At 54.8% G+C, this 20,365-nt stretch overlaps 1 protein-coding gene across 2 annotated transcripts in view; it reads right to left on the reverse strand.

The window, feature by feature from the left end:
- FOXK2 (forkhead box K2) overlaps positions 1-20,365 on the reverse strand; it is a 54,781-nt gene that overhangs the window by 11,940 nt on the left and 22,476 nt on the right. For both annotated transcript variants that reach the window (XM_013989821.3, XM_003357920.5), the window contains exons 2-8: positions 12,921-13,115; positions 9,841-9,988; positions 7,742-7,888; positions 2,844-3,037; positions 1,977-2,152; positions 792-1,088; positions 382-588 (exon numbers count right to left, since the gene is read on the reverse strand). In XM_013989821.3, the coding sequence (XP_013845275.2) occupies positions 382-588; positions 792-1,088; positions 1,977-2,152; positions 2,844-3,037; positions 7,742-7,888; positions 9,841-9,988; positions 12,921-13,115 (1,364 nt within the window). The remainder of the gene's footprint in view (positions 1-381; positions 589-791; positions 1,089-1,976; positions 2,153-2,843; positions 3,038-7,741; positions 7,889-9,840; positions 9,989-12,920; positions 13,116-20,365) is intronic.

Consider the following 20,365-nt stretch of genomic DNA (forward strand, 5'->3'; position numbering starts at 1 on the left):
CCTCTGGTCTCAAAGCTGAGCCCCCTCAGCCGTGGGCGTGAGAACAGCAGCACCCCTCCTGCCCCCGGGGAGACCCCTGGGGACGGCCCCAGGCCCCACCCAGACGTCTGCGGGAGGCAGGGGCATCTTCACCTCTCTGGGTGCGTAGAAAGGGGCTCTCCCCAGACGGCTCTGCCCGCGGGCGCCAGCGGTCACAGCCACGTCCCACTTCCTAGAGCATCTCTGCTCCTTGCACTTCAGAAACGCGAGCGTTTCTTCGGATGAGAAAATTAAGGCGGGAACAGTGGGAACCAAAACCCTGACCCCCGCCCCTCATGAAAGGAGAGCGGGGGCCATCGCCGGCGCTATCAGCGCCCAGACACCGGGGAGAACGCCGCTTACCGTTGTTCACCTGGCTGTGGACGGCGGGGATGGGCACCACGTGAGTCCCGTTCTGCGTGACAGCTTTTATGGGAAGCTGGTGCTGACCTAGAGGGGCCTGCTGCACGATGGTGACGGTCTGGACAGGGGTGGCCTGGGGCGTCTGAATGATCCGGCCGGCGGCACCTAGCGTGGCGTGGCTAATGGCAGGGATAGGCTCCACTTTCACTACATTCAAAGAAAGGGGGAAAAATGACACCAACGGACATTACTGGGCAGCGTACAGAAATCTCACCAGTTTAAAACAAAACCATCAGGAGCGAGCAGCCCTGCTCTGGCGCCACAGAAGGTGACCCGTTAGAAAGGGGCTGGGATGAACAAGGCTTCCAGAGCCTGAAAAGCGCCCCCAAGTGCCTGCTCCCACCACTCACCTTTTACCTCTCTGTGGTCCCCGTTCTCTTGGGGCTCAGCCTTGGGGGGGGCCAGCACGGCCGCCTGAGTGACCACAGCCTGCCCCGCGACGGTGTATGTGTTTGCTGGGGCCAGTCCGGCCACGCTGGTGACGGACACCGCTGGGATCTGGTGGACGACGTGGACCGTCTGCACGACGGGCTGCTGGGAGGTCGAAGTGGTCACAGGGGTGGTGACAGTGTAGGTGACAGGCTTGATCGTCGGTGGCAGTGGTCGCTGCACGGCGATTAAGACTGGCTGACCAGACAGAGGGGAGCCTGCCGAGGACAGGAGCAGAGTGAGGCTCGTGCACCCCAACCAGCGTGACCCCCACTGGCAACAAGCAGATGAGGTGAGGAAAAGAGGAGGTGCCCCCACCCTCCTGGAACAAAAGACGTCACTCACAGTGAACGAAACGCAGAACTGGATGAGGACATTTAGTGCGTACAGCTAACTACTAAAAACGCAATCTCGGATGTAGTCAGATTCCTTTTTTTTGTCTTTCTAGGGCCACACCCTCGGCACATGGAGGTTCCTGGGCTAGAGGTCAAGTCGGAGCTGCATCTTTGACCTTCACCACAGCTCACGGCAACATCAGATCTGAGCTGTGTCTGTGACCTACACCGCAGCTCATGGCAAGGCTGGAGCCTCAACCCCTGAGGGCGGCCAGGGATCGGAGCTGCACCCTCGTGGATACTAGTCGGCTTCATTACCGCTGAGCTAAGATGGGAACTCGTACCTTTTTTTAAAAATTCTCTGGGGCACACAGTTTCATTCTGCATCATAATTTTGCAAGCACACGACAAGATACTTACCTACTCAGCAAAGAGACTTTTTTTTTTGCTGCCTATGTCTAGTTTATCTGTTTTATTTCATTTTTTTAAGGGAAACTTTTTTTTTCAGATTTCTGAATGACGAAGCAACCAACTGAGAAACAGTTCTTTTTCAGGCACCTGCCAAGAGTCACGTAGAAGAATGCTGACTGACTATTTAAACACAGTGCTAGCAGTTTTTCAGAGCCTATGAAATACACTCAGGTGCTGTGCAGAGTATCAGGACAAGGGACAAAGGAGCCGTGGTCTCCCGCTGTCTCTTCTCCCAGGAGCCCGGCTCACATGCCCATCTGACCCACCTCTCCCGCCACACCTGCCCGCGGCACACCTCACCTGGCGCACTCTGGGCAAACCGGGCTTCCTGGATGACAGCAAGTTTGGGCTGTGAGGCGCCAGGCTCAGGCTCCAGAGGGGCTGGTGAACCTTCCCGCGACAGGCTCTCAGGGGTCTGGGCACCACTGGAGTGAGCAGAGAGCACTCCAGCGTGATTGGGAGAGGCTGGGGCACTTCTGCATCACCAAAGAGAAGAGAATGGATTTTCACAGGTAAAGCACTCACAAAGCCGTCCTGCTGTTTTAGTATGTGTATTCTGCAAAAAGTGGCGTCATGTGTCACAGTTCCCTGGGGCGGACACTCAGCAAGACGGGGACGGAAGTGACAGAGCCACCGCGTGCCAGGGTGCCGCTGCTCCACACCCAGCACAGGCCACACAGCCGCCCGCTCTAAGCAGCCCCCGTCCACAGCCAGGCAGCGCGTGAGCCGGCTGGGGCTCACTCTTAGGGTCATTCCCATTTTGTTCAAAAAGAGGGTATCTATTAACGAAGCTAAAAATACGTATTTTAAAATCAGGCAACAAACACTGTACGGATCAACCCTGAATTTAAAGCAGCTGAGATGTAGCTGTAAAGAGCTTTCCAGTGGCAAAGAAAGGGACACCATAGCTTCGAGGCGGCATCACTCTGCGGCCGACATGTCGCCTCACTGCGTGGACCCCACGGGGTCAGCGAGGCCACAACTGCTACACAGGCGTGAAACGTAACACAATCCCGACTGTTCCAGACCATTAGAAACAACAACCCGTGGGTGGCGTTCAACACTTTTTTCCAAATCCCCATCCCACCATTTAATCAGGAAAATTTACCAGCATTTCAAAGGTAAATTTACTGACCAGTAAGTGAGCTTTTTGTCTTTTTTCCTTACCTAGATGAGAGCGGTCCCAGAGGGGTTCTAAAGCAAGGCACGCCCCTAGGCCGTCTTTTCCTAAAAGCCTGCTCTATTAATTTGCTTTCAGAGGCAGGATCTATCCTCCAGAATGAGCCTTTGCCTGGTTCTTCCTGGGAACGTGGTACTTTGATGAAATAACGATTCAGAGAGAGATTGTGGCGAATTGAATTCTATGAAACATAAAAAAATACGTAGAATTCATACATTTCTTTGCTGAGAAATTAAAATGTGCCCCAGTTTTAGTGCCCTGCAAAGCAGCAACCCTGAGGCTCGGCTCCGGCAGCCCAGCACGGGAAGGACCCAGCCCTCCCCAGGGCCAAGGAGGAGCCGCGGTGTGACCACACAGAGGCTGCCACAGGGCTGCCAAGGAGAGGAGGGCACGAGGATACCAGCACTGTGAACGGCATGGCAAGTGGGCACCAGGGAGCAAGGAGGGAGGGCTGGGGGACGCGGACGGGGTGAGAAATCGATGCCACACACAAAGACGCTGTTTCCAACGGGAAGGACGTCCGCTTCCACCTTCCCACCAGGTAGGAACCAAGGAGACCACAGAGCTGGGATCACCATTCCTTTAAAACACTTTTCTGAGCACAAAACTACCTAAAAGCATATGTCATAGCCTTTAAAATGAATAATCCAGGATAGGATAGCAAAGGAGAAAACTAGCAAAGAGGAAAAATGGGCCAAAGTTTAAAAAATATTACTGACACCACCTTCCAGTAAAAGAACTTCTAGATACTTTATTTCACCCTCAAAATAATCTCTTGAGGCACACGGAGAAAACTTCTTCCTCGATTCCTAAATCCATTCTTTCTAGGACTAAAAGCTCAGCTCACGGTTTGTACAGGATCTAAGGGCAGCTCTCCACCGTACCGCATCCCGAGACCTCCGAAATCTCAGGGGAAGCTGGACGGAGTCATGCCTTCTGGTCGTTTCGTGCATTTGCATTAATGCTTAAATTTAAAATTAATAAACTATAGGCGTTCCCACCGTAGCTCAGCGGTTAGCGAACCTGACTAGCATCCATAAATAAGGATGCAGATTCGATCCCTGGCTTTGCTCAGTGGTTAAGGATCTGGCGCTGCTGTGAGCTGTGGTGTAGGTTGCAGATGCGGCTCAGATCCCACCTTGCTGTGGCTGTGGCTGGTGGCTACAGCTCCGATTCAACCCCTAGCCTAGGAACCTCCATATGCCACGGGTGCAGCCCTAAAAAGACAAAAAGACACACACACCCCCGAAAATAAATAAATTAAAAATAAAATAAAATCAATAAACTATTAAAGTGTCAACCCAAAACTAAAATTTGGCCATCCAAAAATCATTTCTAAGTTCCCCACCTGGCTTTCTAGTAGAACTGCTAGCAATGACCTGAAATTCTAAGTGGCCAGAGGTGGCTCAGAAATCAAGACACGCCAATTACTACTTTACAGCCAACTGAAGGGACTGCTCAAGAACCGTGTCTCAGGCCATGGTAAGCCACCAACGCCTGTGGCCATCTGCCACCTCGCCGGCAACATGCAGGGCAGGCTAGGTTGTGCCTGTGATTTGTGAGACTGTTCACAGGTAAGTTATATCAGACTTATAATATCTTCATAACCACAGACGTTATAACGTTTTATCAAAGGGCCTGGCTGATCACCAAGATTTTTCTATTAATCCCTCCAGAAGGTCAACTCTGTGACAGGCGCCCCTTCTCCACCTTACGCGAGTGTGGAGCAGGCGGCAGATTCCAGGACCGCGGATGGAGAGAGGCAGCCGGGACGATGGCACTGGGGAGCCACTGGCTGTCAGCAGCGGGGGAGGGTCCAGAGCTCCCTACGAAGGCTGGCCCTGCAGAGCCTGGGGTGGGGCAGGCTCATGCTGTTGGAGGAGGGCTAGCACAGTGCAGATCCGGAGGCGACTTCAGGGGCCTGGGCCGCCGGGATTTCTACCCTCTGACAAAGGTCAGGACCAGAGGCAGCAATGCTGCTGTCCCGTTACCCCGCACACCCACCCCACAGGCTGTACAGTCAGCTCTGAGGTCAAAGAGACACTCTTTTCCGCCCTGAAAACCTAACAGAACCCACCCTGAGTCATCAGTCTCCAGTCTGAAAACAATCCTACAGGCAAATGAGCCCCGTTAATACACGGTCACATGCAATCCTGCGGCCACCAAGACTCTAGAAAGTATGAAGAGATAATAAGAGATGTTTAGACACCGGAGAATAAATACTGTGTTTCTGAGGAAACCTAAGGCCGCTATGATGTGGTCAAACCAAGCGACACACATCGGAACCACCCTCATTCAGTTGCAGGCATCCAGAAATTATCGTGACGTCTTCAGGGAAAAGGCAGGTTATTACTGAAAGCGACTCGTGAAGACAAGGAGCTGCAACGCTGAGCCTAAGTACCCTGGGCGGGGCTGCTCCCAGGACCCAGCTGGCGGGGGGCGGCACCTCCCAGGGGAGAGTCCAGTGCAGGTGAGGTGGGCACACTCGGCGCACGTGAGGAACCCGCTTGGTCCTTTCGGAGGCCGAGAGCCCAGAACTCTCAAACCTTTCACAGTCACGACAAACACCTCAGCTCTGGGCCGGGTAAAATTTAAAAGCCGTAGGGAAGGAAACACTCTGCCCCGAGTACCCGGAAACAGGCCGTCCTACAGCTGGGTTCTCAGACCACCGTGCTGCATCCCACGTCTGCTCCAGAGCGGGCAGCTCTGCCACAGGTAGACTGCGAAACGCCCGCAGTCAGTCGGAGAGGAGCCCCGGACCGGCACCGAGAGCTCAGAGCAGGCCTGGTGGGCAGTGTCGCCCTAGGAACGGAGGGAGGGCAGGGTGTGATCTTGAACCCACAGCTGGAGGGAGGGCCCTCCGCCTGGACACTCTCAGTGCAGGCACTCGGACGGGCAGCTCTGAGTCCCGTGACAGGACAGGGACGGGGGTGCTGGGAGAGCCGGGAGGCCCAGGGCAGAGGGCCTCTGCAGGCCTGTCCGTCACTTAGAGGAGGGCTGGAGCAGGCGCAGCCTGACGCAGGCAGGCGTCACAGTCACCCTTACGGACCTGGACCTGGACAGAAAAGATGTCTCAACACAAACCAGTGGGGTTTTTTTGTTTTTTTTTTTTTTGTTTTTGATAGGCAAGAAATAGATTTATTAGGATAGGATACTTGTGAGAGATGCAAGCGGGCAGGCCTGGAAGCTCTGCCTCAATACAAACAAGTGTTAATGACGGTTCAATAGCAGGGGCGTTTGGCTTTCGGTTCTGACTGTGACTCTAGGTTCCAAGTGGGCTGCGAAGTCACTTCCAGGAGCCAGCAGCAATCCGTGCATCCAGGAGTCACCTCTAAGGGCCACGGCCACTCCTGGCCTGACTCACTCCCCAGGAGGCTGAGGCCTGGATGCAGTGGCCCTCCAGCCTTCTTTAGCAAGAAAACTTGGGGATGCCTGGAACCAGCTGTCACATAAACAGATGCCACGACGCACAGGGCAACACGGCCAGGAGGGAAACAGACCACCGCAAGTCTGGCCAGGCTCTTAGAAACACTCACTCCCACGAACGCCCAGCTCAGTGGCATCACAAACCATCAGAGGCGGGCACACGGACCTGGCCGTGACTGCACTGCGCTCAGAGGCCTCGCCTGCCTGCGCACAGGGAGCTGGGTCCGCCGGCAGCCACTACCCAGACGGACCAAGGTAACTCTCTGCTTCTGCTTCTTCTGTTTCACGTTTCTTTGCAGCACAACCTCGTGGTAACAGATTCAACCTGGCAAGTGCTGCCAGGACTTCCTACACTGAGAGGAAGACCGGCCCACAGCCGACAGGGGAGCCCTCGCCCAACCAGCACCTCCCTCGCCGCCGACCACCAAATGCCCCCTCGCGGAGAACGGGGGGTGGGGGTGGGGGGCAGCAGGATGATCCAGGCCGATGGGGAGGCTGGTCTCGCCTGCACCTTCTCCAACCAAATATCCTGACATGACTGAAGACCCCTTATAAAGGAAATACTCAGGATTTGGCTGGGACACCGTTTTTATGATGACATGTTTGTACACCTGCAGGCAGAAGCAAAGTGCCTACCCTCCATTAAGGGGGGAAAGGTTACCCTCTCCCCACCCCCGCCCCCATCACCTGATTAGGGTCATGGTGCGACAGACGCCTTTTTCATGGACCACTTGCTCATTAAGCCTCGAAGGAATTCTGAAGCTATCACTGGTTACCAAATGAATTCAAAAATCACAAATGTGTATTTCTTCTCTGCTTATACAATGTAAAGGTTTAAATACTGAACTCAATTTAAAAAGCGAAATAATGGAAATACTATGCACCGATTTCAAAGTGTCTTCTGAGGAGGCCCAGGCCCAGGCCCAGGCCGGGAGCACAGGGGACAGGCCGGGCGGCCCCAGCTGACGCGGGGCGGCAGAGCGCCCGGCTGGTTTACACAGCGGCCGACGGGGGGCCGGAACGTCTGAACAAAGGGTTCCTCAGTGAAACAGTCAGAAAACCGTGTGTGCGCGAGCTTCAAAAGCTACATCCGTGGGCAGCGGCAGCCGAGGGCGGCGGGAACGACCGTCAAGGGGAAGGAGGGCTCCTCACGCGGCTCCACCGCCCGCGCTGCGCGGGTGGAATCGACAACGATCGACAATCGATCAACAGGCCACGACCCCCCCCACCACGAAGACCACGACACAAAGAAACGGGCTGCGGCGTCGCCTCCTGCTCTGTGCTGAGGTGGTCAGAGCAGAGGGCACCAGCAGGCCGCTGACCCGTCCTCTCCCAGCAAGAGAGACCCCCCACTCATCTCCCTCCGACTGTGCCCTGGCACGACTCGCCACTCAGCCGCCAGTCAGCATCTACGGGACGCGGGACACAAGGAGCCGATGGCGAACGGAGTGGGACCTACCTGCCAGCCCTTGTCCGCGGTCCTGTAGTAGGGGTAGTTTTTGGTGATGTGCGTGTAAATGCCGTTCAGGGTGAGCTGCTTGTCAGGAGCCATCGTGATTGCTTGAACGATTAACTGTGCATAGGAATAAGGTGGCTTCGAATCATCCTGTATTCAAGTGAAAAAAAAAGTTACCAAAATTTGAAGTTATCAAAAATCTTTACCGAATTTAGGATTCCACTCTTGATGCTTCTGAGCATTCTTGAGATAAGGCTTAGTTTTCTTTCCTAAAAAGTCATATAATTTCAGGGAAAAGCATTTGGAGAAACTGGAAGAAGCAAATGGAGGAGTGCGAAAAAGAACATAAAAACCACATAAGGAGAACGTCCAAGTGGCAAAAATGAACAGACTAAGATGAGAAGAGCTGCATGAGCCCAGCAGAGTCCAGCGGTCTCTGTGCCTGAGCCGCGGCCGAGGGCGCATCAGTGGACCCAGCAGTCAAGTCAAGAGCTGGGCCAGGCCTGCGGGGCGAGCAGTGTAGTGAGCCTGCATGTCTCCCGGGCCCTGGGCAGGGTCCTCGCTGCATGAGATGGGGGAGCAACGCCCTGCTCCGTGGCACGGAGTCGTGGCTGCTCAGAAGCACCGAGCGTCTGTCAAGGGCCTCCGCCCAGAGGACAAACCTCCTCGGAGGCACCAGCACCCAGCCCAGGCCACCCGGGGCTCCTCGGCCCTGTGACAGCTCAGAACCCCATGCTGGCACACAGGCCCTCTGGCTGTGAACTGGGAAACAGGCATGTCCAGAGGAAGCCCGAGGCAGGAAGCCGGTGCAAACAGGGCACCACGCGAGAACACCTTCCCGCTGGCTCTCCTCACACACGCCTTAGCAACCGACACGTGAGACACTGTTGGGGGGCACACGCAGAGGAGCAGGCAGCAGTGGCCTGCAGGGGGCATGGCGAAGGGGGCGGGGCACCAAAGGGAAGGCGGGCTTCACTGCAGAGAGACCGAGGGCCCCCAGAACCCAGCACCCCACGTCCCAATGCCGAGATTCCCCAGCACCGGGCTGTCCCTGGGTCCCGGCCGGGCAGGAGCACAAGCCTTCTTCACCCGCTCGTTTCAATCTTTTACGAAAGCTTTCAGCACATTCAACAGTGTAACAGACAGGAAAGGCCATCCAGCCCTATCTGCTGAAAAGGGGCCGTGCACAGCAGTGCAGCCCACACGGGGTGGAGAACGCGCAGCCCTGAAGCTCCCTTGCCCCTGCCCGCTCCACCTGCCTCCTGGCGCTTGGCCTACCCATGACCCTGCTGCAAGGGAAGCTGTGCATCTGAAACACCACCATTGGTTCTGCCTTGAAACAGATGCACAAGCTGGAACCCTCAGGGGGCCTCTGCGTCTGCCCCTGCCCTGCACCCCGTGTGCCAGGCTCCTGGGGAGAGCACACAGGCACGGTCAGTGACCCCACAGCTGTGCCGTGTCCTACCACACGGTGTAAACGCGTGCTTAAAGTAACACCACGCCTGGTCTGACTCCTTGCTCACCCAGCATTACACCAAGGGCGCTTCAATCCGCAACTGGGTCACATAACAGCCCCTTAACCATCCTTCCTCGGTGAAGGACACTGGGCTGCCTTCAGTTTTGTTTTATATGAACTTTTGTTTGCGGTTTTGTCCGTTTCCCTTAGACGACGTCCTGGAAGGGGCATTACTGGGTCAGAGAAACTGTCGTGGTCCTACTGTGGGCCACTGACAATGCCTGCCAAGAGAGGCTGATGGGTGCTCCCAACATGGGTCTGAGTGCACTGGTGTGCAGAGACAGAACCTTCAGCATTTGGGACAGCAGGACTAAGCCCCAGGAGCAGTGTCCTGGGACACCAGGCGCCAAGCCCCTGAGGACCAAGGGTTCAGACCTCAGCCCGCAGCGGCCACTGGGGAGGGCCCAGTGCGGAGGGACCGCAAGGAGGCAGGCACCTGGAGCATGGTCAGCAGTGAGCCTGCATCCACGCCGAGGGACACTTCGCAGGAGGCCCGGTGGTGCTGCTCCTTGACACGCAGGCGAGGAAGTGAGCCCAGGGGTGCGTGTGGCCCCTGGGTTCTGTTTCGAGGCTATAAAACATTTACCTTCGGGCTGTCTCCACCTGAAGCTTCCTTCTCGTTTTCTGGCTGTGAGTTGTCAGCCATTAAATTGAGGTCAGATGGTATCACACGGCCCATTTTGTACCCCGAGGACCCTGCTCCCCGGGGGCTGGATGGACAGGAGTTTGCAGCACTGTAGACGAGAAAAGGTTGTTCCCATCAGCCTCTCACTGATCACATATCACACGATGTTTCAATAACTGGCTCTTATTTCAGAGAAATAAATTTCACCCGTCAATCCTCTGAAACGGAAGCTCACCCCAAGAAATCCAGTATTTGCTTCCACATGTGTCATCCTAGGAACTTACCAAGGACACAGGGCCCTGTCTCAGGGCTCCAGGGCTCAGCCTGGCAGGGGATAGCACTGTTCGCTCCCCGCTCCCCCTCAGGGAGCTGAGGACAGGCTGCGACGAAAAACATAGCTTTCAGCTACAGCAGAAAGGTGAGGGGGAGTCTGGAGAGGGAGAGGGAGAGGGAGAGGGCAGCCAGGCTGAGGACAGGACACAAAAGAGGAGAGGGGGCTGTGACAGGCTCAGGGAATACCCAGAAATCAGAGAAAGGAACCCATTTTTAAACATGCACCATTGTTCGTAAGGTAGTAAGGCCAGGCTGTGATGCTGGGAACATTCAGATTCTTGATCTGCTGATTAAAGGCCCTATCTGTTTGCGACAATTCGCCAAGTTCCATATTTAAGTTACCCCCTTCTGTACAGTATTGTACTTTAAAAAGAGAACAGGCGGCGTTCCCGCTGTGGCTCAGTGGAAACGAATCAGACTCGCATCCACGAGGACAGTTTCGATCCCTGGCCTCGCTCAGCGGGTGAAGGATCTGGCGCTGCCGTGGCTGTGGCGTAGGACGGTGGCTACAGCCCCACTTTGACCCCTGGCCTGGGAACCTCCGTATGACTGGAGTACAGCCCAAATAAATAAAAAAATAAATAAGAACAAGCTACTGAAATGGAAGGATACCAAGTTAAGATTGTTAAAAAAATCCAGTAAGTTATAAAACAGTAGGTATGATTAATTCTCATTTGTGCTTTGGGTAAAAAGGACAAGAGTTGTCAATGTAAATGTCTGGAAAAATACCTAAAAAACAGTAGTTGTGTCCAAAAAACCAACCTTGAAACGAGGGGCCCAGGGGGTGGCGAGACACCTGCACGAAGCGCAGCACTTAGGGGCTCTGGACCACTGCTGTGGACGGTCGGCACGCGCACTCACCCGCACGCCAGGAACAGCGCCCGGGCACTGGGCGGAAAGGAGCAAGGCAGATGGCAGGACCACATGCACCCTCAGGGTCTGGACGCTCCCAGGCCAGAGACTGAATCCATACGCCACATCTGTGGCCATACAGGGCCCTTAACCCACTGGGCCAGGCTGGGGGTCGAACCTGCACCTCCGTGGTGACCCCAGACACTGCAGCTGGATTCTTAACCTACGCCACAGTGGGAACGCCCCTGCTTTATGATTTGAAAGCAGCTGACTTTTGAGAAGTGTTGCCATGGGGCAGGTGAGCGGCTCCACTGGCTGGATGTGGTGTGAAAGGCAGGTGGGGGAGTTCCTGTCGTGGCACAGCGGAAACGAATCCGATTAGGAGCCATGAGGTTGTGGGTTCGATCCCTGGCCTCGCTCAGTGGGTTAAGGATCCAGCGTTGCCGTGAGCTGTGGTGTAGGTCACAGACGCAGCTCGGATCCCACGGTGCTGTGGCGTCAGCTGGTGGCAACAGCTCTGATTAGACCCTTAGCCTGGGAACCTCCATGTGCCAAAGGTGCAGCCCTCAAAAGACCAAAAAAAAAAAAAAAAAAAAAGTAGATGGGCTCCCCTGAAGCTGTCTCAAGAGGAGGGCGCATGGGGTCAGGGGGCCATGGGAGGCCTGAGTAAGGAAAACAGGATGAAGACGGAACAAGGGGTGAAGAGAGACTGGATCAGGAGCTGGTCCAAACCTCCTCTGCTTCCCCGACACCCGCACGTGCCAGGCAGTGTCGACGGCCAACTCAGGGCTGTGCCCTTCCCTCTGTGACCTCTGCCCACTTTTCACACGGTGCAGAGTCAAAACTGGCCACGTGGCTGCTGACCTGCACCTGCCCACAGACACAGGGCCTGGTCCATCGAGTCACACGTGGGCTGGTTCACCAAGCAGGAGACGGAGCAGCATCCCTGCAGAGCGGCTGCCACGGGAGGCAGAGGAGGGGTGCAGCCAGAGGCCTCGCCAGGGGGATACCTTTCTATCGAAGCTGGTTCAAGGTAAGAGACAGAAGCCCTGACTGAAAGCTATGACCCAGAGCCGCCAGGCCCTCTGTGCTCTCCTCAATCTGCTACAGGTTCCAGGTAGGGTCAGTCTGGGTGGACAAGGCAAGGCCTTCCCAGCCATGCCCTGCGGGCACACCTGGACAGCAGGAGCCTGGCTCTCGAGAGAAGCAAACGTGCTCATTTTGTACCTCATGTGGAAAAAGATCCAAATAACACTTGGCTCTCCTAAGACGCAAGAGAATGTAAGAGGTCTGACATTCTGGCCTGTCCGAGAGGCCCAGCAGAGACCCAAGAGCAAGCGGCTGGGGGTCCGGGGACGGCTCCCGACCTGACCCTCCTCTACCGCCCTGACAGCTGGGGCGCCGGTGGAGTGTGTGCCCCGAAGGCACCGTCCTCCACGTCCTGAGGCTCCGAGCGTCTCTCAGGACATCAGGACAAGCACAGGTTTCTCTCTCTCGGGGATCAAACTCAGTAAGTAATCCAACGTGTAAAATCTACGTGAAACTGTAGCCCACTCAAAACACTCAAAATCCTACTGAAAATCCATCTCACGCTTTAGACCAACACGACAAACCATCTGTCCCTTCACCTCACGCTCAAACAGAAGAACCTCCGAGCGAAAACCAGGAACATTCGGGAGTTGCACTTCACAGGCAGGAACCTGAGAGCAAAGAGTGCTCAGAAACTAAGGGATGTTTCAAGCGCCCTCGACATCGCTCCACGCGGGAGAGCACAGGGGTCGCCACGCGTTGCTGGCTGCTGTACGTCCCAAGGCAAGAGGCAAAGACTGAAACCTGGACCACGGCAGCCGCCGTACCTGATGGTTCCTGTCGGGGAGGGGAGCGGGCTGATGAGGTGGGCCATGGTGTCTGGAATGTTGATGGTCAGCGGCGAGATGTGGGCCTGCACCGGCTTCACCGGGGACTCGGGCGCCTCCTGCGTCTCCCTCTTCTCACTGGACAGGGCAGTGAACGTGATCTTGATGTTTGTGCTCGGGAACCTGAATGTGCACCTGGAAAAGAAACGCCGAGCGTCAGCGCCCATCTGTAGGCAGGGCCTGGGCGTCCCGCCCACGGCTCGTCGCAGAGCCTCGACTTGTGTGCAGGATCAGCAAGAAGCCCACCTCAAGCTCATCCCGTGGGTTACGAGTCGCTTTAATGACTGAAACCGCAAACGCGGTGTCTCGCGACCTAGAAACCCTGGTGGTGAGAGCGAAAACATCGCCGAGGCCAGCCCAGCAGGAGGAAAGGCTCAGCAGACTCAAGAGGCTCAACCGACACTTCATCAGCGCTACTCCTTTCAGGATAAATACATGAATGCATCTGCGTCATTAAGCAACAATTTTGTGGTTATTTCTTTTTTCTTTCTTTCTTTTTTTTGGTCTTTTTGTCTTTTCTAGGGCTGCATCTACAGCATATGGAGTGGAGGTTCCCAGGCTAGGGGTCTAATCGGAGCTGCAGCCGCTGGCCTAGACCACAGCCACGGCACTGGGGGTTCCAAGCCACGCCTGCGACCTACACCACAGCTCACGGCAATGCCGGATCCTTAACCCACTGAGCGAGGCCAGGGATCGAACCCGCAACTTCATGGTTCCTAGTCAGATTTGTTAATGACTGAGCCACGACGGGAACTCCTGTGGTTATTTCTTATTTAAGAAAAACCATTCCTTTTGTCTTAAAAAAATCCCATCACCCTTTTTACTTAGCAAATAAAAGCCAGATACTCAATTCTTGGGAGAGCTTTGCCATTTAACACCTTTACTATTCCCTTGGCCTCACTCAGGAATATTTTACATGTACTTCAAGTAATGCAAGCCGGACACCTTCAAAGAATAAAATTTTCAATCAGCTCCAAAGACTCATGGCCTCTGAGCCTCGATGTCACCCCAGCTGCCAGTGCCTGATTAGAGAGCAGGTAAACGGCCAAGGGCTCAGCCGACCTCTGTGCATCCAGCCAGGGTACCCAGCTCATGGCCAGCTCTGCCCACCGCCCTGTCTGACCTGGGTGGCCACCAAGGCAGGGTCCAGCACGTGGAGGTCACATGTCCCTCCTACTTCTTCAAGGTGTACTGCCCACCTTCTGGTCTGGCAGAAAGGACACCACTGGGCAGCATGTGACAGTCGCTGCCTGGCTTCTTCCTCCCTCACACCCCCGCCTCTGAGGCCGCTGCCCTCAGGTTCCCTGCCCTCTACCTTGCCGGTCAGCACTCCAGTCTCCGAGGATGGAGCAGAACCAGTGGAGGCCCCGTGCCCTGCCTGCCCCTCGGGGCTCCTTCTCCACCCCAGGGCACTCTCCTCCCTCCTAACCCACATCCACGGTCCCCGGCCAAGATGCGAACTTCTGGGCTTTTCAGCCAACACCCACGCTCCGCTGGGTGCATCCAGGCCTGTGACCTTCAGCCCCCGACACCCGAATGATTCCAAAAGCTCCGTTTCCTGCACGCTGGACCCGTCTCCCACCGCCCCACTGCTGCCTCGTCTGTGCCCACGCTGGACCTCTGACAAGACTCCCACACCAGCTCCTCTCCAGAGCTCTCCTTGGCAACGAAGGGCGCCACCCAGCTGCTCGGGCCAGAAACACAGGATTTACCCAATCCCCCAAAGCCGTGAGCACCCACCTTCAAAACACACCCGTCACCAGGAATGAAAATGTCTGCTTGTCAGAGACCCTGCTAACACATGAAAGACAAGCCCCCTTCTTCCTCCGCTCACATTCTAGGAGAAAATTTTTACAAATCACACATGCAACAAGGGACTCACACATACGCAGACTATCTATCTAAAGACAACAGTAAGACAACAAGGAACACCCTGAGAGAATGGGCGGCAGATTCAAAAGAAGCTACCGCACGGAGATCTACAGATGGCAAATAAGGACATGGAACGATGCTATGATATCACTGGCCATCAGGACCCGGCCAAGTAAAACCTCCACGAGGTACCTCCGAGTCCTGTCAGAGGGTAAGACCCAGAAGACTGGCGGCCCCAGGGACGGAGCAGGTGGAAAAGCACGCGCTGCAAAAGCAACAGGGCAGCCACCCAGGAGGCCCGCGTGGTGGCTTCCCATCAAGCTAAACATACACGTGTCATCCGTCCAAGCAACTGCACTCTTGGGTATTTCCTGGGGAAAAGAACGCGGGCATTTACACAGAAAATCGCACGGATGCTCACAGCAGCTGTATTCGTAATAGCCCCAAACTGGAAACTACTGCGACGTCCTTCAACGGGAGACAGTGTCCTTGGCCCACGTCACAGAGCGCAGATCCAAAACAAAAAGGACTGCCTACTGGTACGGCGGCGGCTCTGCAGGGCACTGCGCTGGGTGAGAAGAGCCAGCTCCCCAGAGTTACAGCCTGTGTGATTCCATTTCTGTAGCAGCCTCCACACGACAAAATCAGAGCAAGGGCCGGTCAGGGGATGCGGGGGGGGGGGGGGGGTGCAGTCCCAAAGGGGCAGCACCAGCGAGTCCTCAGTGGGTCGGAACTGCCACACCTTGACCATCAGATGGTTACATGCAACTGCGCATGTGACAAGTCACAGAAACACAAAGACACCCCCCTCCCAACAAACCAAAACCAATTCATGCGAAAAACAATGGGAAAACTTCTGTCTGCAGCCCCAAACCACTAGTTCCCACACTTCCATTTCCACCGGCTCCTGGATGATGGGCCTCAGCCCCCAGGGGCACCAGGCAGCGACTGCAGACAGGCTGTGGGATGGAGAGAGGTGCTCTTGGCACTGAGTGGAGGGAGGCCAGGCAGGGATGTGGCCAACCCCAGGTGCACAGACAGCCCTCACAAGGAGGGTGCCCAGGCTCGCCCCTCACCTGCTGCCCGGCTCTGTTGGCGCCCTGTACCCAGCCCTTCTCTCAAGTTCCCACCCTGGTCTGTCTGCACCCAAAAGCCAGGGTAATTTTCTAAAACAGCAAGAGCTACATGTGGTGTCCAAAGATCCAGAAAGGCTGCAGCCAAGTTCCCTGTTGGCTCAGCAGTTAAGGACCCACCGTGGTCACTTCTGTGGCTCTGGTTACAGCTGTGGCGCAGGTTCAATCCCTGGCCTGGGAACTTCCCCATGCCATGGGTGTGGCCAAAAATAAATGAATAAACAAACAAAATGAACCACTAGGCCACCAGGGCGCTCCCTCGCTTAATCTTTTTTTTTTTTTTTGTCTTTTCTAGGGCCGTTCCTGCGGCATATGGAGGTTCCCAGGCTAGGGGTCTAATCGGAGCTATAGCCGCCAGCCTACAGCAGAGCCACAGCAACGCGGGATCCGAGCCGCGTCTGCAACCTACACCACAGCTCATGGCAACGCCAGATCCTTAACCCGCTGAGCGGGGCCAGGGATCGAACCCGCCACTTCATGGTTCCTAGTCGGATTCATTAACCACTGCGCCACGACGGGAACTCCGTCCCTCACTTAATCTTAATTAATCCTAAAAGCCCTGTCTCCAAATACACCCATAAAATCGGGGAAAGCTGGCCTCTGTCTCTCCTGCCCGCAGGCACAGCCGCTTCTCTAGGGAGGTCCTGCGGGTGCAACCTCCCCCCACTCCCAAGGCCCAGAGCCCTCGGCCCACTCTAGGTCAGAGCTACACCCTGCCTCTCAGCCACCCATCCAAGGGCCTCCCTGCCGCCTGTCCTTCAGCTCACTCTGGCCACGTGACTGTTACTGCGCATTCACTTGCTGTCACCAAACAGGACGCAAGCTCCACAGGAACACGGCAGGGTTCACGTTATAACCTGGAGACCAGAAGAGTTGTTGGTACACAGAGAAGGCCCTCAGGATACACTTGGTTTTTGTTTTGCTTCTTCAGTTTTTTTTTAAACTTTTTTTTTTCTTTTTAGGGCTGCACCTGCGGCATACACAAGTTCCCAGGCTAGGGGTTGAACTGGAGCTGCTGGCCTGCACCACAGCCACAGCAACACCAGACCCAAGCCTCATCTGTGACCTACAACCACAGCTCATGGCAACGCCAGATCCTTAACCCACTGAGCGAGGCGAGGGATTGAACCTGCATCCTCATGGATACCCGCTGGGTTCTTAACCCAATGAGCCACAAGAGCAACTCCCTACACTTGTTGAATTAATGAAAAAGTGCCCAGTTGCATACATTAAAAAAGAAACTGAGATAAGCAAATCACATGACTAAAACACACAGAAGCCCACAGTTAAATACTGTGCAATTACTTCTTTGTCTTTAGCACGAGATCTGAATAATCGACTCCAGGCCCAGAAAAGGTCATTACGACCCCACCGGCCTTAACTCTGGCACGACACATACAACCTCCATCCCGACCTTCTTCTCCCTCCTGCACGCAGCTCCCAAGCCCCTGCCTCAGGCGACAGTCACTGCTCGCCGGGGAGGCTGGGCCACTGGACTGGCTCCATCACCCAGCGCAAGAGCCCATGGACGTTGCAGAGCTATTACCTCTGCACCTGCCCCTCATTCCACAGAAAGGGAACAGCACCCTCCTCTGAGACTGTCACGAGGATTAGCTCAGACTTTTACCAAACACTCAAATGTCCATGAAAATGAAAAAACCAAACTACCTTCAGCCCCACTGCAAGACATCAACCCTTACTCTTCCTAGAGCCGACCCTGGGCCCCTGCCGTTGTCTGCTCCATCGCCGAGAGCCCCCAGGAAGCCCAGCCTGGACCAGAGGAGCAGCACTGCAGAGTCCCAAGAGGGAATGTGATGAGGGGGGCCCTTCCCTCCCCATGGGGCACCTACCTGTCTCCAGGTCTGTTTCTGCTTCCCACAAAACAGGACCACACCCTCCACGCTGGACCGCTGCCTGCACACTCCTCACTGTCACCCACAGGCCCACCCACACAGATGGGCTGAGCACGGCCTTCGTAACCGGCACCACATCAAGGACACGCGTCCTTCACATCCCAACGTTTCCAACTGCAGACACAGGCGTCTCCCCGGCACAGGCTACAAGGGCTCACACGGCCACCTGCCATCAGCCTGACTGACAGAGTATGGGGGAGCTCCGGCCACCAGTGGACTCTGACGCCTGACAGGTGAAGACACGGTATCTGTGTTTGCTTCTAAGAGTGAACTTCTTTTCACACGAGTATGAGCCTGAAACACATTTAAAAGCTATGCAGGTTTTCCGGAAACTTTCTGGTTTTTAGCCTGGATTCTGACTACACGGGTAAGTTCCTGTTTGTGAAGATTCATCGAATTATACATGAATGGTACATGTGCTTCTCTGTACACGTAGTACATTTCAACAGAGAGGGTTTTTTTAAAGGGTAGATGGATACAGAAATTAGCAAAATGGTGGTAACACGTCAGGGGTTCCCAGTGCATTTTCTACGCTGTGGGGTTAACAATGGCTTACTTCCTGGGTTGGGATTATGTGGGTACCTATGTTATAATTTTCACTGGTTTTTCTATGTAGGTTACCTTCAGAGCAAATACATCAAAACAGTTTGATTTCCCTATGGAGTTCAGCTACTGAAATACCATTCCCCTTTAGGGTATGCGAATGGCCACTGCTTGACTTTTCTAAGCCAAAAATAAAAAATAGGGGGATAATTTTGATTGTTTCACAGAAGTAAAAAGAGCAGCAAATCATTGTAAGAGCAGATCAAACCAGGTGAGCGTCAGCCCTCCGCCCCCGCCCCCACTACCAAGAGGCCCGGGCGGCGCTACGTCTGCCCACGCGGGCCCCTCCCTGCACCAGTTCCCGAGGCGGCCTCTCCGCTGGTCCCGCAACTTGTTCCCGTGAAGCACTCAGGTCAGAGAGGCACGTACTGATCAGAAGAGCAAAGCGCATGCTGACCGTGTCTCACCCCGCTTTGTACCAGGTGTTCTTTAAAGGCACTTTGATGGTAAAGCTCAGTATAAACACACACGTCTGTGTATGAGAACCCTGGGAAAAAGAACCAACCAACGGAGGAAAGGGAGGGATTTCAAAATGAACAATAAAAGCCGGAAAGCAGAATTGCAAACCTCTACACAAAAAATGACCCCTAAACAAACCCCTAAACAAAAAGTGACCAGGTCCCAAGCACACATCTCAAGCCACAAAATCAAAACTAAAGGCTCCACGCTCAGGCAGAAGAACCCTGGTAAAACTAAGTTTCTCTTACTTGGATAAACACGAACAGTGTTAACAGGACTCGGAGTTGCAGACACTCTTCTCTCCACCTCTCCTGCTCTTCAGTACTTGGCACCTCTTTTCCCTTCCACTTTTTAGGGCCACGCCCACGGCACATGGAAATTCCCAGGCTGCGGGCCCAAAGGGAGCTGCAGCCGCCGGCCTCCGCCAGAGCCACAGCAACGCGGGATCCGAGCCACGTCTGCAACCTGCACCACAGCTCACGGCAACAAAGGATCCCTGATCCACTGAGCAGGGCCAGAGATCGAACCCGCATCCTCCTGGATACTAGTCAGACTCAGAGTTAGTCCCGCTGCAGCACATGAGCACTCTGACAGGCATTTTTCTTGCTGGAATGGAAACTCATACTAATGACACACGCAAACCGATGGCTTGGGTCTAGAGCTCTGAATTTCCAGATTCGCAAACATCTAAGGATTCTGAAGACCCGTTCTTTATGTACAAAGCCAGGCCTTGCTGCAAATACTTCGACACCGACTACCAGCATAGAGCTCTGCAGAAATAAGCCATATTCAAATAAGGCTCCAGCCAAGTGGAGCCAAATTTAGTGATATGCTATGCGAAGTAAATTCAAACAATTAACCAACTGGGCAAACTAGTCCCTACAACCAAGTGCAACTGGGCCACTTCAGAGGCTGCACTGGCCTCAGAAAGAGGCTGCATCCCAGGCCCCTAACTGTAACAGGAGGATGAGCCAGGCTGGAGCAGTGCTCTGGCTCCAGAGTGCCGCTCAGCAAGGGGAGCACAGCAGAGCTGCCTTCCTCCTCAGCACCCGTAGCGACCGAGGGCCCCGGGGGGATGGCCACCGTGTCCCCCAGCCTTCTGTCACTCTTCTCTGTTTGGGCCCAGATTAGACACAGTTCCTGAGTTGGAAAAATCTCCCCACCAGCAGGCTCCCTTTCTACCTACTCAAAAAAATATGTCTGATTGCAAATCAGACAGCCATCGTTAGGCTAACTCTGGAGTCCCCCAGTTTTTACAGGATTTCAGAAAATTTAACCAACAGAGGCCTCAGCACAAAACAGCAAACAACAGGTTCCTGCCCTGGGGCACTGAGAGGACCCAGCCTCATCGCTGGGTTTCCCACTAAAAACAAACCTGAATCTCACCAAAAGGAAACATCAGACA

The sequence above is a fragment of the Sus scrofa genome, chromosome 12 (assembly GCF_054392235.1).
Source record: "Sus scrofa isolate SSC_HxYL_T2T_F1_AM1 chromosome 12, Sscrofa_HxYL_maternal_Yorkshire_Landrace_v2.0, whole genome shotgun sequence".
Lineage (NCBI taxonomy): Eukaryota > Metazoa > Chordata > Mammalia > Artiodactyla > Suidae > Sus > Sus scrofa.